Source organism: Halichoeres trimaculatus, unplaced genomic scaffold (assembly GCF_033239565.1).
Source record: "Halichoeres trimaculatus isolate MK-OKI-2021-1 unplaced genomic scaffold, fHalTri1.1 fHalTri1_scaffold_7, whole genome shotgun sequence".
In the NCBI taxonomy this organism is placed as follows: domain Eukaryota; kingdom Metazoa; phylum Chordata; class Actinopteri; order Labriformes; family Labridae; genus Halichoeres; species Halichoeres trimaculatus.
Window position 1 is genome coordinate 18,110,961 of NW_027437185.1, and position 15,124 is coordinate 18,126,084.

The 15,124-nt window shown below is 39.9% G+C and overlaps 3 protein-coding genes across 3 annotated transcripts; all 3 read right to left on the bottom strand.

Annotated features, from left to right (window-relative positions):
* Positions 1–74: 74 nt before the first annotated feature.
* Positions 75–8,701, bottom strand: hspa4b (heat shock protein 4b). Its single transcript, XM_074673359.1, has 19 exons — positions 8,410–8,701; positions 7,765–7,822; positions 7,478–7,618; positions 6,266–6,388; positions 6,088–6,187; positions 5,829–5,962; positions 5,486–5,730; positions 5,291–5,367; positions 5,041–5,192; positions 4,790–4,896; positions 4,573–4,706; positions 3,284–3,468; positions 3,075–3,170; positions 2,815–2,970; positions 2,587–2,712; positions 1,355–1,462; positions 1,139–1,258; positions 777–938; positions 75–606 (listed from the first exon to the last, which is right to left on the bottom strand). Exons 1-19 carry the CDS (start codon positions 8,514–8,516, stop codon positions 400–402), a joined length of 2,538 nt encoding a protein of 845 aa, XP_074529460.1. The 5' UTR covers positions 8,517–8,701; the 3' UTR covers positions 75–399.
* Positions 8,702–9,484: 783 nt separating this feature from the next.
* On the bottom strand, positions 9,485–11,398 carry uqcrq (ubiquinol-cytochrome c reductase, complex III subunit VII). Its single transcript, XM_074673371.1, has 3 exons — positions 11,297–11,398; positions 10,464–10,635; positions 9,485–9,665 (listed from the first exon to the last, which is right to left on the bottom strand). The coding sequence occupies exons 2-3, from the start codon at positions 10,615–10,617 to the stop codon at positions 9,571–9,573; spliced, it is 249 nt and encodes an 82-aa protein (XP_074529472.1). The 5' UTR covers positions 10,618–10,635; positions 11,297–11,398; the 3' UTR covers positions 9,485–9,570.
* A 722-nt stretch (positions 11,399–12,120) lies between these two features.
* gdf9 (growth differentiation factor 9) lies at positions 12,121–15,098 on the bottom strand. The gene is made up of 2 exons (XM_074673365.1): positions 14,646–15,098; positions 12,121–13,443 (listed from the first exon to the last, which is right to left on the bottom strand). Exons 1-2 carry the CDS (start codon positions 15,013–15,015, stop codon positions 12,503–12,505), a joined length of 1,311 nt encoding a protein of 436 aa, XP_074529466.1. The 5' UTR covers positions 15,016–15,098; the 3' UTR covers positions 12,121–12,502.
* Positions 15,099–15,124: the final 26 nt, after the last annotated feature.

The window sequence follows — 15,124 nt, forward strand, 5'->3', positions numbered from 1 at the left end:
GAAGTAATACATGGCCGTTATGTGCCCAGTTTGACCTCCAAAGTAAAAAGGTTGGAAGATGAGATTTTCCTTAACTTTATTAAAACCATAGTGTGACACAGACCAGAACACGTACAGAGCACACAACAGAAATAAATACCATCATGTGTACAGCGCTCATTGTCAAACAGGCTTATTGCAGCTGGCTTTGATTTATGTCATCCAGAAAGAGAGAGGGCATGCTATGTCATCAGAGAGATCAGGAGCTGGGCTCAGTGTGCTAGTCACCCTGCCTGCTTTTAACTGTGGAGTGCAGTTCCTGAAACACAAAACCTGCTCTGATATACACCCAGGTTGCACCTCGTTCTCAAGCAACCAGCTCCTGTTTAGCTTTGCTTAGGGAGGCGTTAGAAGGCTGCTTTAATCAAGGTCCATTTCAGGCTTGTTTTCTGTGGTTTCTGAGCTGGGGTTGGCTGTGTTCTCATTTGTTCCCTTGTCTGCAGTTTCTTCTTGGGATTTCTCCTGTCCATTCACAGGCCCATTCTGCTCTGCAGGAGTGTCCTCCTTAGGGAGCTCAACCTTGGGTTTAGGTTTGGTCACAATAGGGTTGCAAGCTGAGAACAGCTCCTAGTAAAAGATTTTTAAAAAACATAATTTAATTAGTTTTATTTAACCAATCCTACAGTTCAATTCTGTATGAAAATCCCTCATAATTAGGATAATTCCAATGAAACACCCTAGGTTTGTTTACTTTCCATGTGTCTGTTGCAATTTCTTTTGAAAGACAAGAAACTCACCCTGGTTTTTGCCTGGATGTCTTTTACTTTAAAGGCAGGGTCCATCGTCAAGCTCTGTTTGCTTTGCTGGTTCATGGCGCTGTTCATCCACATCATAATGTCGCTGGTCAGTTTGTCCACTTTGTTGACATCTGCCTCATCTAGATGGTCATACTGCTCCTCCTGTGATATCAAAAGAAGTGTTACTAACTCTGGCAGTCTCAATTACTTGCATTTTTAGAGATGCCCCCTGTATTTTTATCGAATCACCTACAATTGTAGTCAGATTATATCATGAAGTTAAATGTATGATACCAAATGAACATGCCCGTCTTTAAGGTAAACAGTGTTACGGGGGGAAACAAAAAAGCTTTTAGTTTTACCTTCATTTTGTACGCCTCAACAAATTTCATGTACTGCTGGATCTGTTTTCCCATTTCATCAAATGCTTTAGGTCTCTCCTCAGCCTCAGCATACCTCTCCTGGATGGGCTGGCCCAGTTTCTAGAGCAACAATGGTGCAAAACTCATAAATTTGTGCTAAAATATAATAAAGTCTGTTTTTTTTTCGGAAGAAAAAGTTACTTTGACAGTAGGTACCTTTAACTCTGCCAGTTTGTCAATGTACACCTGTTTGGGTTGGTCCTCTCCATCTTCATAAAGCCAGTTTTCAGTGTCCTCCAGTTTTAATGACAAAGTGTCTCTGTCCTACAAAGGAATAAAAATAACAATATACTTTATTTAAAAGTGCCTTTCTTGGCACTCAATGTCACTTTACAGTTAATAAAAACACAATTACAAAGAGTCAATCAAAATAGAAATTAAACAACACACAAACATGGGTGACGTCAAATTAAAATAAGTCAGAGAGTTTGAAAAATGCAGCTTGGAATAGATGAGTTTTGAGACACAAGAGTAAATGTTTCTGATGTGTGGTGGGAGAGAGTTCAGAGTTGGGGAACAGAGTGACTGAAAGCTCTGCTAAGATAGGCAGAGGGCACAGAGAGGTGGTGGGAGGAGGAAGACCTAAGGGAGGGAGACAGGGTGACAATGTGGAGGAGATCAGACAGCTACGACGGGGCCAGGTTGTGGATGACCTTAAATGCAGAAGGATTTTGAAAATGGTCCTGAATTTGACTAGGAGCCAGTGAGTGTGTTTCCACACAGTCAGTAACCCTTTCATATTTGGAATACTAGCAATAACCCGGTTGTGCAAGAGCCATGTAAACACCAAGAGCCCTTTTTCAGAAATCCAAAAATCTCCCCTGGGGTACTCCTTTTCTTACCCGAATATTTGGTCATGTATACCCCTATCAGGAAATCCCAATCTTAAGGAACATTAATCTGTGCTCTGTGCATGTTCTGTTTGCAAAGATTCCTGTACACTGAGTACAGGAAGTCAGTCGTGCTGCTGCTGTTGTTGTTATGCACACAGCAAGACGAAGTGGAAATGACGCGCATTGCGTCATGACATTCTCGGTGGGTCGAGATGTTGTCCGTGCGTTGCTGTTTTGATCGGTGTACCATGTTAAAAGGAATTATTTTGATTGCTCACATGTAAATGGGTTAATCCTAAAGTTTCAGAAACTGGAATATGGACCTTAACTCAAATATTGACTGCATGTGATGGCAGTCAGTGATGCTGCTGGAGGACGGGGTGATGTGGTGAAAGGGGGAGCTGCAGAGTTTTGGACCATTTGAAGCTTATAGGGGAGACCAAAATGGGAAAAATGTGTTTTTGACTATAGAAGAAAAGCCTGGGTTCTCTGGTTTACTCTATTAATTGGGAGCTAATATTGTTTTAGAATGTACATTTAGAACTTTTTACTCACAGATTCACTGACAAACTTTTCCAGCATCCCATGAAGTTTGTCTCTCATGTCGTACACATACTCCTCCACATAATTCTTAGCGTCATTCCTCTCCTTCTCCAGCTTGTCCTGCATGATCATCTTACCCTGAGGAGAAGGCAAACAGCAGTTGAAAATGCTCAGCATTTCAAATGACATGAAGAGTAGATAAGTCATGTGCATATGTGTCACAGCTGAAGTTTTAGTTACCTCATTTTCAACAAAAAGGTTCAGCATGTCATCTGCTAGCTGCCACTGTGGACTGTTTTCAATAGGAAGCTCCAGCACTTTTGTTTTGACTTTGGGCTTTTTGGCTTGTGGAGGCTGGTCTGACTTCTTCTCGCCTTTGCCCTCCTCTGTGGTAGTCTGGTAGGTGAAACAACGAACAGTCAGCATTAATGTTACACTTTTAGACTGATCTAATGAACTGATAACTTCTATTTGTGTCACACTAAAACAGAGCATCCTACTTCCATCTCCTCATTCTCTCGTGGCGTCTTCTCCTCCACTTCTTTCTGAGCTTCTCCTTGACCCTGCTGCTCGTCCTGATCAGTCTGCATCTTGCTCTGAGGGCAATCATACAGGTCAGGTATATGTTTTGACTCAAAACACAAGTTATAAAGTTATACACACACTAATAATGAAACTATGAAGTCAAAAGACTTCATGTCCTATTCACCTCTCCTTCTTTGTCGCTGGCCTGTTCCGTTTCCATGGGTTCCTCTGTCTCATCTGACTTCATCACTTCAACCAGAGAGGCGCTAGACACACTGAAGATACCGTGGATGTTCACCCGTACTTTGACTTTTACCTTGGAGCTCTCACCAGATGCCTGGGGTACAACCTTCTGGATCATATATTGACCTGTATGATGGACAAAAACAAAGTTATAATGTAATATGTAGGTGGAAAAGCAGCTTTTTGACTTCCTCAGAGCTAACAGTTGTCACCATGTGTGGTCAGTTTTTCTTATTAGCAGTAATTGCTAGAAAGCAGCATGACTGGATGCTTATATTACTGTTTATCTGCAGCATGTGTGGGTCTTTTGTTCCTCAAAGCACAGTTCCTTCAAAAGACCTTTAATCTGGTCACGGCACTCAGATTTGAACGCATTTCTGAATATGAGTTATTCAAAAGAAAGGAGAGTCCTGAATCAGTTAAGGACAAGTGAACAGTTTTAGTATTGATCTGGCTTAAACCTTCAATATGTTAAGCAAAACTTTTGTAAGATTCAGATAGTATGATAAAAAAAATACATCAGTATCATTATTTTGATTAAATTTAAATGATGATTATGCAGTGAGTTCATGGGAGAATCATCCCAAATTGGTCAAACAAAAAAGATTTGCACCATGCAGAATATACTCTCAAAATTCACACACATTTTTGTGTCAAATTATTTTAAAGACATTAATCACAAGGATTGTTTGGCCAGAAAATGGTTTTGTCAACATAACATTACCAAGCAATTTTTTCCAATGTAAAATTACTCTGCATTGTTTTGATTATACTGTTACGAGTAGTTCAAGATAGTTCAATGCCATATGTCCAGTTATTTGGATTGAGAACCCTTAAGGTTTATGTTTAATTATCCCCCTGCTTTCTCGCCTATAACAATGGTGACTAGTTCTCATCATCAAAAATTATGAGGGATAACTATCCACAAATCAAATCCATCCCCAGAGAGCAGTTTAAGCAGTTTGCCACTGCCCATCTACAGGGTGGAAAAAATGTTAGTTTCAGTCGACAGTTGTTTACATTTTGGTAAAAGTATTAGACACCTCCTGTGGACCCTTTCAGGATTCTATTTTGCACAACCAACAATTCACAATATATTAGAGTCAGCTGGGTCTATGACAAGTTCCAGTGTATTACTTCATGTTCTGGTTGTTAATCATATGGTGTTATTAATCTTTTATTATGTAACTTTTGAGGACTGTATGAAAAATAACATTTCGAGTTGCTTACCGATAGTGGGATCAGGGTAGGGCAGCTCATTCGGGGAGTTGTAATAAGCTTCCAAGGAGAAAGGCTCCTTCCGGTAAAAGGTCAGCACCTTGGAGAAAGGTGCTGCATGGTTCCTGGGGAAAACCTCACAATCGCTGGAACAAGGAAACAGCCATAGTTTTACACATATTCGAAACTCAGAAAAAACAGGGTTTGGTCTCAAAGGGCTCTCTTTTACCTCAAACCTTCCTCTGCAGCAGAATGCCACTTCAGGGAGATGGGATAAGGAGCAACATCTGTGATTGAGAACTCCCGCACTTTGAAGGCAGGTGACAGGATCGCACACTAGAAACAAAGTCATTGTTTTAAAGAGAACTCATTACACAAAATTTAAAGCAAAATTACCATTGTTTTATCAAAGAACACTGGATATTTTCTGTGCTGGTTAGATTCTGGCTTTAAATAAGTAAATGATAAACTGTGACAGACCTGCAGGGCACATCCTCGGGCCACAGCTTCGTCAGCATTCAGTGTGGTGCTTAACTCCTTCCCGAAGAATTTGCTGATTCTCTCTTTGACGGCAGGGATCCTGGAGGCTCCACCCACTATCTCTACCGCATAGATGTCCTCCTTTTTCAGTTCTGTTGGAAGTAAAAAAACATTATTTTTATAACAAAATTTCAAAAACATGGACACTTATGATCTTTAGAAGAATAAGTGAAGCGGACTCTGTACTCACTGGTTTGTTCCAGCAGACTCTGCAGAGGAGGCTCAACACGAGCCAAAATATCTGCACACATCTCTTCAAACTGACCCCTGGTGCAAGACAAAAGGTGAACATGACTTAAGCTTTAGAAAGTAAACTTGGACTAAGAAGCAGAACAAATGAGTCATAGATCTTCAGTGCTACAAATGATTGTCTTGACTGGTCTACCTGTTCAGCTTCCCAGTGACGTCAATGTCATTCATGAAGCACTCAATGTTGAGCGGCAGATCAGAAGAGTTGGCGCTCATCAGTTTCTTCAGTTTTTCACACTCCTGGTAGAGCCTGACCAGAGCACGAGGCTTTGACTTTACATCAAGCTTGTACTTCTTGCTAAATTCGTCACAAAAGTACTTCACCAGCATCTCGTCAAAGTCTTTGCCTCCCAACTCTGGGTCACATGCTGTGGACAGTACCTGAGAGATAGAGTGGGAAGAGGTGAGGAAGGATTAAAGGGCTGATAAAAGCATCTAGGCGATGAGGAGTCTAATAGTGTGTTTATTTGTTTACACACCTTGAGTTTGCCTTTATTAAAGGCACACACTGATGTCTGGTATCCAGAGTGGCCTAGGTCCACAAACACCACATTTCTGGCCTTCTCCTCGGGACCAGGAAGATCCTGTTTGTAGATCCCGTATGCCAGTGCCACTGTAAGAATATTATGGGATATCAAAACTGTGCACTTCATCTATCTTTTGTTGGCCTGATTGCCACAAAAAATCAAAATCATGCACATAAATCCCCAGCTCTACTCAAAAAACATACATACAGACCTGCAGTTGTTTCATTCATGAGCCTCAGGCAGTTGAGTCCAGCAATCTGAGCAGCATCCACCACTGATCTCCTCTCAGCATCCGTATAATAGCAGGGAACCTAGATACAACAGGAAGCCTTTAAAACACATCCACCACCAATTTCTGATAATCCTGCTTGATCATATGTCAGACTTACAGATACAACACAATCAGCGACAGGCTTCTTCAGTGCATGCTCTGCTGTCTCCTTAAGCTTGGTAAGCAGCATGGCAGTGACCTGTTCAATGCTAAATACCTTCTCCTCCTCCATGTACATCACCTAGAGAAACATTCACATTGTCAGACAAGATAATTACATTGGTTTCTAACTGGTTGGCTCTGGATTTTTAACCGCAGATAAAGTGACTGACAATCTCACAGTGATCAAATTCCCAAACACACAGTTTGACTCACCAATGTTTTTTAACACTGCCTTTATCAGTGTCTCCTATTCTCTACTGACAGTGTCCATTTTACTTTCACTGTATCACCAAGGCTACATTTTAAACGTCACCTCAGTTTAAACTGAGATGACTGACATTTTATGTCTTTGAGAAGCTCTCATGTGCTGCACCATGGGTTCAATACACTATTTGAAGGCTTCTAGTGTCTGCTGTTTGCAGATTTGTTTAGAAAATAAAGGCTAGTTTATAACTACAAGACTGACAGAGCTGAGCAGGAATGGATACAAAGGGGAAGCTTTTCTTTACATCATTAAGTATAATGAACTCAATAAAGAATCTTCATAACAGTGAAAATTCACTGAATCACTCTAATGTATGATATATGATTTGTTAATCTTCCAAATCTATCATATTCACCATTATTAGTTTGTTTTACTGTTTTGTATTATCCTCACCATGATGGCCTACTTGCACTTTTTTCCATAGGGCACGATTCAGACAGATGTAATGCACTGCAGTATCATTTTTTGGTAGTAGATCATTCAGCTGATGAGATGGACTCAAACTGGCAGTGGAGAACAGGGCTCTGTGGCTAAAAATTACTGCTCTATTGCTTTACTAATATTACAATAGCATCTTAAACCATACACAAAGACAGCTGTACTCCAAAAACCTCTGACACCAGTGTGAGAAATAAAGCTCACATAGCAACTCTGTAGTAAAAGGGTTGTTAAGGCAAACACAGTCACTGCACTATCTAAGAACATCCCAAATGGTAAAGATGTGTTTGTACACATAGTAGATTACCTAGTAAAACAACAATAATAACAACAATAACAAAAACAACAGTTAATATTGCGTAGTTTATCATGAGTGTATGGGTTGACACCAGTAACAAAAAAATCAGCTAATTGAAAATTGTTTAAAAGACACATTACTGCCATAGATTCTAATTATTCCCTTACCTTGATGCCAGTTGTTCCTGTTGGCATTTGTGCAATGTCATAGACCAAACTGTTTTTGATACGCTGCACAAATGGATCTGTAAATGCCCTGCCATGAAACCTTTTGAACCCTTGGACTGTGTTCTTGCAGTTTGTTACGACCTGAGGGCAAGAAAAAGCAAAGTGCACATAGAAGGAAAGTGAAGATTCGTGATTTAGGAGCTTGGTCTTGACATGGTCTCACTGCTCACACTATTGGTACATCACTTCCACTTCAAGTCAATAGACACATATCCATGATAACACACCTGACTTTTAGCAGCGGCACCAATAGAACGATTCCTGGGTCCAAACGAAACGCATGCTCTAAAAAACAAACAGGAAACCTCAATTCAATTAAGCATCATACAAGGTGGATTCAGCCATTAATAAATCAGTCATTTGTTTAGATGGCTGCGTTGTGGTGTTATAACAGGTCATTACATTTTTTTCTCCTAAACAGTTTTATCTACACAACGTAGTCTGCGTTGATTGAGCAGAAACTGTTTGATGGAGCCTTTTTTGACAGCCACGATCCGGCCTCCTCCCATTATGAGCTTGTTCATGCCTGCACCGGAAAAATCTATCACCTGACCGGGTAGGTCAATTACTAGCATTAGAATAAATTCGACGATATAAAAGAATTTTCACATAAAAACAATTATCAAATCAGTTGAGATGGCCACAGCATTTCTTTAGTCTCATAATGGTTTTTCTTCAGCTGGCATTAGCGTTAGCAATCACATGCCGTTTCCTGTTCTGAAATCTGCTAGCATGCTAACTAGCAACTTAGCATGGTTAGCTTCTCTTATTATTATGATAAACAAAAGAGGATTTATTCACAGTCACTATCCGCGACCAGCGCAGGTAATGCAACGGAAATCACGTTCAATTGTGTGTCTGATTGTACTTACGGTGTACATCGATCGCTGTATTCATTAGCGACGGTTTCAATCCCTCCGGCTCTGGCTACCGCTACATAGCAGTTCATAAAGCCGACGTCAAATCCAACAACTGACATCTTGACTCGCTAACCGAGCAGTTTACAAACAGTAAATACAAGGAAGATCGGAAACACAGGTAAGTGCTAAAGTGAAAGCAGCAGGTACAGTGGTTTTCGGTCAGCGGACGGTGATACACCCTTGTTCTTGTTCCATGAAGCTGGGTAGCAGCATGCGGTACGCCGGCTGATGCGTGAGAGCGTTCAGGAATCTTCTGTCTTTCGCACCGACCAATAGCATCACACCGCAGAGCGCAGGAGGCTGCTGTCATACGGCCCCCAGAGGCAAGGAAAGGAACTACAGCAGCGAGTTTTTAAGACACTAGCAAAGCCGCCATTTCAATTCATTTCTGTACATGTTTAAAATATTTTTTTTCAGGTCTCCATTAATTGCAACGTCTCCTTAACTTCAACATATGATCAACGGCCATTAGACCAAGAGTACGACTACAGAAATGAGGTAAACGGTGTGGCTTTCCTTTGTATGCCTTAAACCTATCAACTGATAATGATGTGAAAATGAGTGCTAAAACTGAATTTTATCACGAAAAAGATAATTTTCCTTTCATAATGCCCCAATTGCCAAGCCATGTTGCGGGACTTTTCACTATTTGTTTTACTTGTTAATGTTTTTAAATTCAAACCACATGTAGTCTCTTGTTTTTGCTTGTCAAGACACACAAGGCCTTGTTCACAACAACTTTAATGCTTCGTTATTTTATACTTTTAATAAGGATCATTGTAGCTATCCCCCTTTATTATATTTTATCATACTTTTCTTTTGTTTGGAAAACCATATCACAAACAATATGCCAAACCATAATCAGTTTAATAAAAAAAACCTGTAAAAATGTTGGAACAATTAGCTCGTATTTTTTGCAATCAAAATATGAGATAGGTTTTAATATGGTTGTTCTTTCTGTTTAATGATTTGCAATCCATTGTTTCAAACATTCCCTGCATCAACAAACATAAAAAAACAATTGACATTAACTTCACATAAATATCTTTATTGGTGAAACAAACAGAGTTGAATTTATTAACAGAAGACAGCTTGTAGGGAGGTGGCAGGTGCTCATTCGTCATTCTCATAATCAGCAAGGTTCTTTCTCTTGCCCTGTTGGTGGACACTGTTGCCCCAGGTGTACGTCAGGTACATCACAATCATAGCTGTAAGAGTAAGATCATTTAAATAAAATTAGCAGCAGGAATTTTAGTGTATCAAGCCAAAACAAGATGCATTTTTTTCTTTGTTTTTCATAAACTGTACAATCTTCCCAAAATTAATTTAACGTATGTTAGCTACATCCCAAATAGATCACACATCGGAATAATATTTGTACTGAATTTAAAATAGCTGATATTCTGCATTATAAAAAAATGAAACTAACAAGTGATTGGGATTCTGATACATTTCATTCCAGATTGTATTTGTTTGTACAGCCCCTACTTGGCTGGATAGGCTCCAACCCGAAACAGGATTAGAAAAATATAGAAAACAGATGGATGAATTAATGACATTCATGAGTCGAGAAATTTTGACAAAGCTTGTGGAAATTCATATTGAATTTCACACTGCAAAGTTAGCCATTTAAACCACGATAGTAGCATGGGTCAAAGCAGGTAACAGTCCTATCATATGAACCTGATGTGCACCACAGCCTTGAGTATGTGGAAATTGGAAAAGGAAATCGTGGAAGATAATAACAAACCTTTCATGTGACAGCTCTATCAAAAAAGCAGAAATGTGCGTCCTATTGATTGAGTCTGTCAAGCATTTGAAATGATTACTATACCTAAATGAAATGCTTTCATTGCATGTGGAGCAATGCAGAGAAGGTTCTGGGTACAACTATGACACTCTTTTTCAAAACTACTGTAGAGTGAGTGATTACATAAAGTGTTATTTGGGGATGCTTAAAATGTCAGTACTGATGAAAAATGAGGGGAAAAAAACGTAATACTCACGGGGGGCAACTTTGAAGAAAGATGCAGTGAATCTCCTCCACACATTGGGGATTCCCTTGGAGAAGTAGTTGGGGAAAGCCCTCTGCTCAAAGGGTGACAGACTGTATGTGATCACATGCCTGATCTTGGCCAAGTTTCCGAAGTGGCGACCCATGTTCACCAGAGAGCTGATCTGAAGAGACAACAAGAAAATGCACCAATATAAGTTATTACAGAAACAATACAATAAAACTCCTGTCGAGATTGCTCTTAATGGAGAAACAGATTAAATCGGATATTTGGATATTTGATCTACGTGATCAGCTGGCTATTTCGCAATCACAATAGTATGCTCTGTAGCGTTTGGAGTGAAAAGTTATTCCTTATTTATTAAAAAGTTTGTGTTTTACAGATGAATAATTGTACAGCTGTGTGTGTTAATAATAAAAGCTCGTAAACATGAAGGTTTCGTGGCATCTTAAAACATGTAATGTGTACAATAGAAGAGTGTGACGTTGTTTTGGGCGTAGTTGATCGCTGAGTTGTGAATAGAAACGTTTACAGCCATAAGCTTTTATGATTTTCTTGTTACGCAAGATTAAACCCCATAGATAAATATCCACCACAGATCAATATTGGCCGATTAGCTGGGGAAGCTACGTGATAGCGTTGGAAGTTAGCTCCAGGAAGCTAACGAGCGTCCAAGGTAAAAACAGTCCTTGAAACGCTTCCTCAACCCGCGTGATAACGAGGTGCCTTCTCAACTAAAGCCAAGATAAATACAATAATATGATGATGGGTGATATAATCTACTGGGAATTATCCAGAGTTAGAGACATGACATTGAAACTCACCGTGCTGCTGCTCAACTGTGTTTCCGAACTGAGTTCCTGTGTCCTTCCTTTTCAAGAAGCGTCCTTCGGCTGAAACCACCATTACACTACCGCCACCTACCGGACTGGAGTAAGACCATCAACTGGAGGGCCATGTGGCCCCTTCTCATCTGGGCCCATGAAACCTGTTAAACTCTCATCATCCATCAAATTGTGAGTTTTGAGGTCAATGCAAAAATTCACAATGGCAAATTAATAGGTATGAGCCACAGTGTATCAATATGTGTATCTCAACTCACAGGTCTATTTTCCATGACTTACAAAATGTATTTATCAAAATACATTTTCTCCTCACTCTTTACTGAAAACATATTGTTGAAAAATAGAATGCTAACAATATTTATGCAGGGTAATTTTTTATTTTTCAACTTTCCAGAAAACCTGTCTACACATTTTCATTATTATGAATATCCCTAAACTGAGCACAGACATACAGTGAATTCATTCAATTTGCATAAATAGACAAGGCATGCTTCAAGTCACATTCAACCAGTACAAATTCAAAAGTATGCAGTCAATTCATTTGTTTGCAGTCACTTAGTGACCAGAGGTAATAAATACACACTGAAACCTTGACATCTTTCACTCTGGACATTAGAAAGACAAGCTACCATTCAGGCAGCTGCCTGTAATCCCCAGGAATAAAATAATATGTAAAAGGTTTGATTAAGAGATTGTGACTGTTTTTTCTTTTTGTCCAGAACAGGGTTACTTAAAACTTGGCAATTGTGTTAAATTAAATAATAATGACGGACCACCCACCCAATATAAATTAACAAAAGATAACTTAAAAATAATCCAAAATTAAACAACACTCCTTTTCTTCAAGTGCGTCAGATTCAAAACTATGTTGCAAAACATTAGTTTAAAGAAGGGGATTCAAAGGCACCCTTCCATGTCACTTGATAACAAAAAGCAAATAAATGTCATATTTCCACATTTATATCAGGATAAAATACTTTTTAAGTAAACAAATTTGATTAAGTAAACACACCTGCTCCAGATCAAATTTCTTTCATGCATAACGGTTTTATATTCTCTTGAAATCACTGAGCCTGGTCAGAGTATCTGGTCCACCTGAAACGCCTACTGAAGAGAATTGTGCTGATATTCTGTATAGCCTCTTAGAGAAAGAGAGGAACCTGGGAAGAAACACAGTCAGCTGGCTTAGCGACATGTGCACCTGGTGGCCACCATGTCTTTTATTTCTTTGTATACATAGGAGCCATCCTTCTCAAAGATCATGACACTCAGGGGGCTGTAGTGGGAGGGGATGCATGAGGGCCTGGGCACAGAAGAATCCAGTTTTTCATAGATGAGATTTTGCACCACTGTGTGGAGAGGGGAGCCATAAATGAAGCCCACGGTGTTTGGACAGATGCCTCTGCAGTACCTGGGGTTGTACTTTGGTGGAAAAACAATCCACTGATCCAGTTTGAGCTGGCTAAATCGCACCCTGAAATCATACAAGGCACAGTCACTTGTTGGGAATTCAGAACTTGGAAGTAGCTCAGGCAGGTGGAAATCTCCATTTTTATCACCTCTCTTGCTTTTAGGAGATGCTCTTCTCCATCTTCTCTTCCTCTTGATCCTCTGCTCTGCTTTGAAACCCCTCTGTTTGTAAAGTCCATTACCTGCTGTGGCTGTTTTGTGACCTGCTTTGGCACTGACTGGCAACCTCTGGTGGGCAAAGCTGCTTGTGTCATTGAGGTAGAGAAGCAGAAGAGGTGAGCTTAAGCTGAACTGTGGAGGGCTTTTGCTCCCTTTATCTCTGTTTTTTTGTTCCTCTGGGCAGGTGAGATTGATGAGCAAATTTATGTTCTTTCTCTGGAACTGTAAGTGAGGCTGGAGAAACGAGGTGACATCCACCTCCACCCAGTTCCTTCCACTCCCCCTGTTTGTGGTGGCTGTGAGGTTCACAGTGAGGTGGGCAGCAGGACACAGTTGGCACTGGTCAGAGAGCTCCCGTTCCTTGACCTTCAAATAGCACGCTGAGTTAACAGATGAAGCGAAGTCTTGGTCTACACTGTACAGCAGGGTCGCCTTCAGGAGCTGTTCTTTTCTTCTTACTTGATCAAGACTGTAGGACAGATCCTGCATGAAACTTTCTGAAGGAGAGAACAAAGAAACATCAGTTCCAGTGTCACCATTACATTGGGAGTCATAACACAAAAATGTAATTATTCACTTAATTAATCTTAGCAACTATTTTGTACAAGCACTGATCAAAGTGCGTATTTTGTCATATCCCTATGTATAGTGAGAAGGTGAACATGTCATATTCCACTGAATTGGACCATATCCCACTTATCCTTTTCCTACCACACACAGGTAAGAAATTAATACCAAATTTACTCACTTCTTTAAAATATCTTAAGAAGAAGAGTATATCTCACAGTTAGACTTGAAAATTAAAATGATTTCACAGTAAGAGAAACAACCACAAATGACCAGATTTGCTTATTGTAAAAGTAAAAGTAGTTAAAATATTGTAATCATGAGACAGAAAAGGTAATTTAGGTGAATCCAAATTTCAATCCTCCTACTCCAGCTTTGATGTTTCAATCCCAATTCATCCAACATTTTGTCAAAACTAAGAAAAGAACCAAAATTCAAACAGTTTTGCTTCACCAATGAAGCCTGCATTAAATTCTGTCTGGAGTCTGACAAATTTGTGTTATTTTTTTGTCCTTGGAACCTTGTTGCATTGTGCTTGAACCTCAACTTAGTGCTTTAAATAATGTAGAAATACAGTCCTTTAAAATGCTAGCAAACACATTACATCTTCAGTATAGACCACATAAAATCTCACAGAACCCGTAGACTGAAAAAGTATATTCATGGCTTGAAACAGTTTTCCAAATTTTGCAAACACATAATTCTCATATAAAGAGTTAAATTAGGTGACAGGCCACTTTGGGAAAAGATCCATATTGTCTATGAAGCAGGCTCCACAGCCCTTAAATGGTTGTGTTTACAAAACAAAGATGCAGTAAGCTATAGTGCCACACTCATGTAAATACAGGGTTTTAATTGTGCTGAATCAATTTTACAGTTCATGGGCAGCTTGTAATCAAGCTTGCCAAATAATATATACATATATCTATACATAAATAAAAAATATTGAGGCAGATTTTATGTCAGACTCAATTATCTCACTTCTTTTGTGTAAAAAGGTCTCATCATACGGTATCATTAGAGGGTGCGTTTTTGCCAGTATTGACTTTTGATGGATTACATAACTCAGGGTGGCTGTAAAGCCCAGATATTAAAGGTATTGTTGTTGTATTGGTGTGATTGAGTAGCTCACCTTTGTGACATTTTGCCTGACATTCATCTTGTGGTTTGATCAGTCGGACTGTGTTGTAGATTATATCCAAACTCCTCTGCACTCTGGGAGACTTCTGGTAAACATCTGTCAGATATTTGATGTACTTGTGCTCAGGTTTCATTTTTCTCCTCAGGTCCGGGCTCCACCTGGACCCTCCGTGCTCTGACAGAGCTTTGAGCAGAGGGAAGAAGATGCTGCCGTACGGGTACGTCAGGTCACCAAGGCTGTGCAGCGCACTGGAGCTACCCAGAGAAGATCTAATCAGCGGCGAGCTGCAGGTAAACAGCAGCAGCAACAAAAAAGTGCGAAAACAACGAAGGAAAGCTGGCATCAGCATTTGATTTTCCATTATAAACACAAAGAGACAGGTCAAACTTAGGGGGACTCTCCGCTGAGGGCTCCACGCACGTGCCACAGCTGAAACGCCCAGGTGTTCCCAATCAACTCAAACAATCGTA

Coding starts and splice junctions, on each gene's coding strand:
- hspa4b (XM_074673359.1), bottom strand. CDS start 8,516: ATGTCAGTTGTTGGATTTGACGTCGGCTTTATGAACTGCTATGTAGCG. Junction 4,897..5,040: donor CCCGAGGATGTGCCCTGCAG/GTCTGTCACAGT, acceptor CTTTGTTTCTAG/TGTGCGATCCTGTCACCTGC. Junction 3,469..4,572: donor CTACCCTGATCCCACTATCG/GTAAGCAACTCG, acceptor TCCATCATACAG/GTCAATATATGATCCAGAAG.
- uqcrq (XM_074673371.1), bottom strand. CDS start 10,617: ATGGGTCGCCACTTCGGAAACTTGGCCAAGATCAGGCATGTGATCACA. Junction 9,666..10,463: donor TTTCTTCAAAGTTGCCCCCC/GTGAGTATTACG, acceptor TTACTCTTACAG/CTATGATTGTGATGTACCTG.
- gdf9 (XM_074673365.1), bottom strand. CDS start 15,015: ATGGAAAATCAAATGCTGATGCCAGCTTTCCTTCGTTGTTTTCGCACT. Junction 13,444..14,645: donor TCAGGCAAAATGTCACAAAG/GTGAGCTACTCA, acceptor TCTCTCCTTCAG/AAAGTTTCATGCAGGATCTG.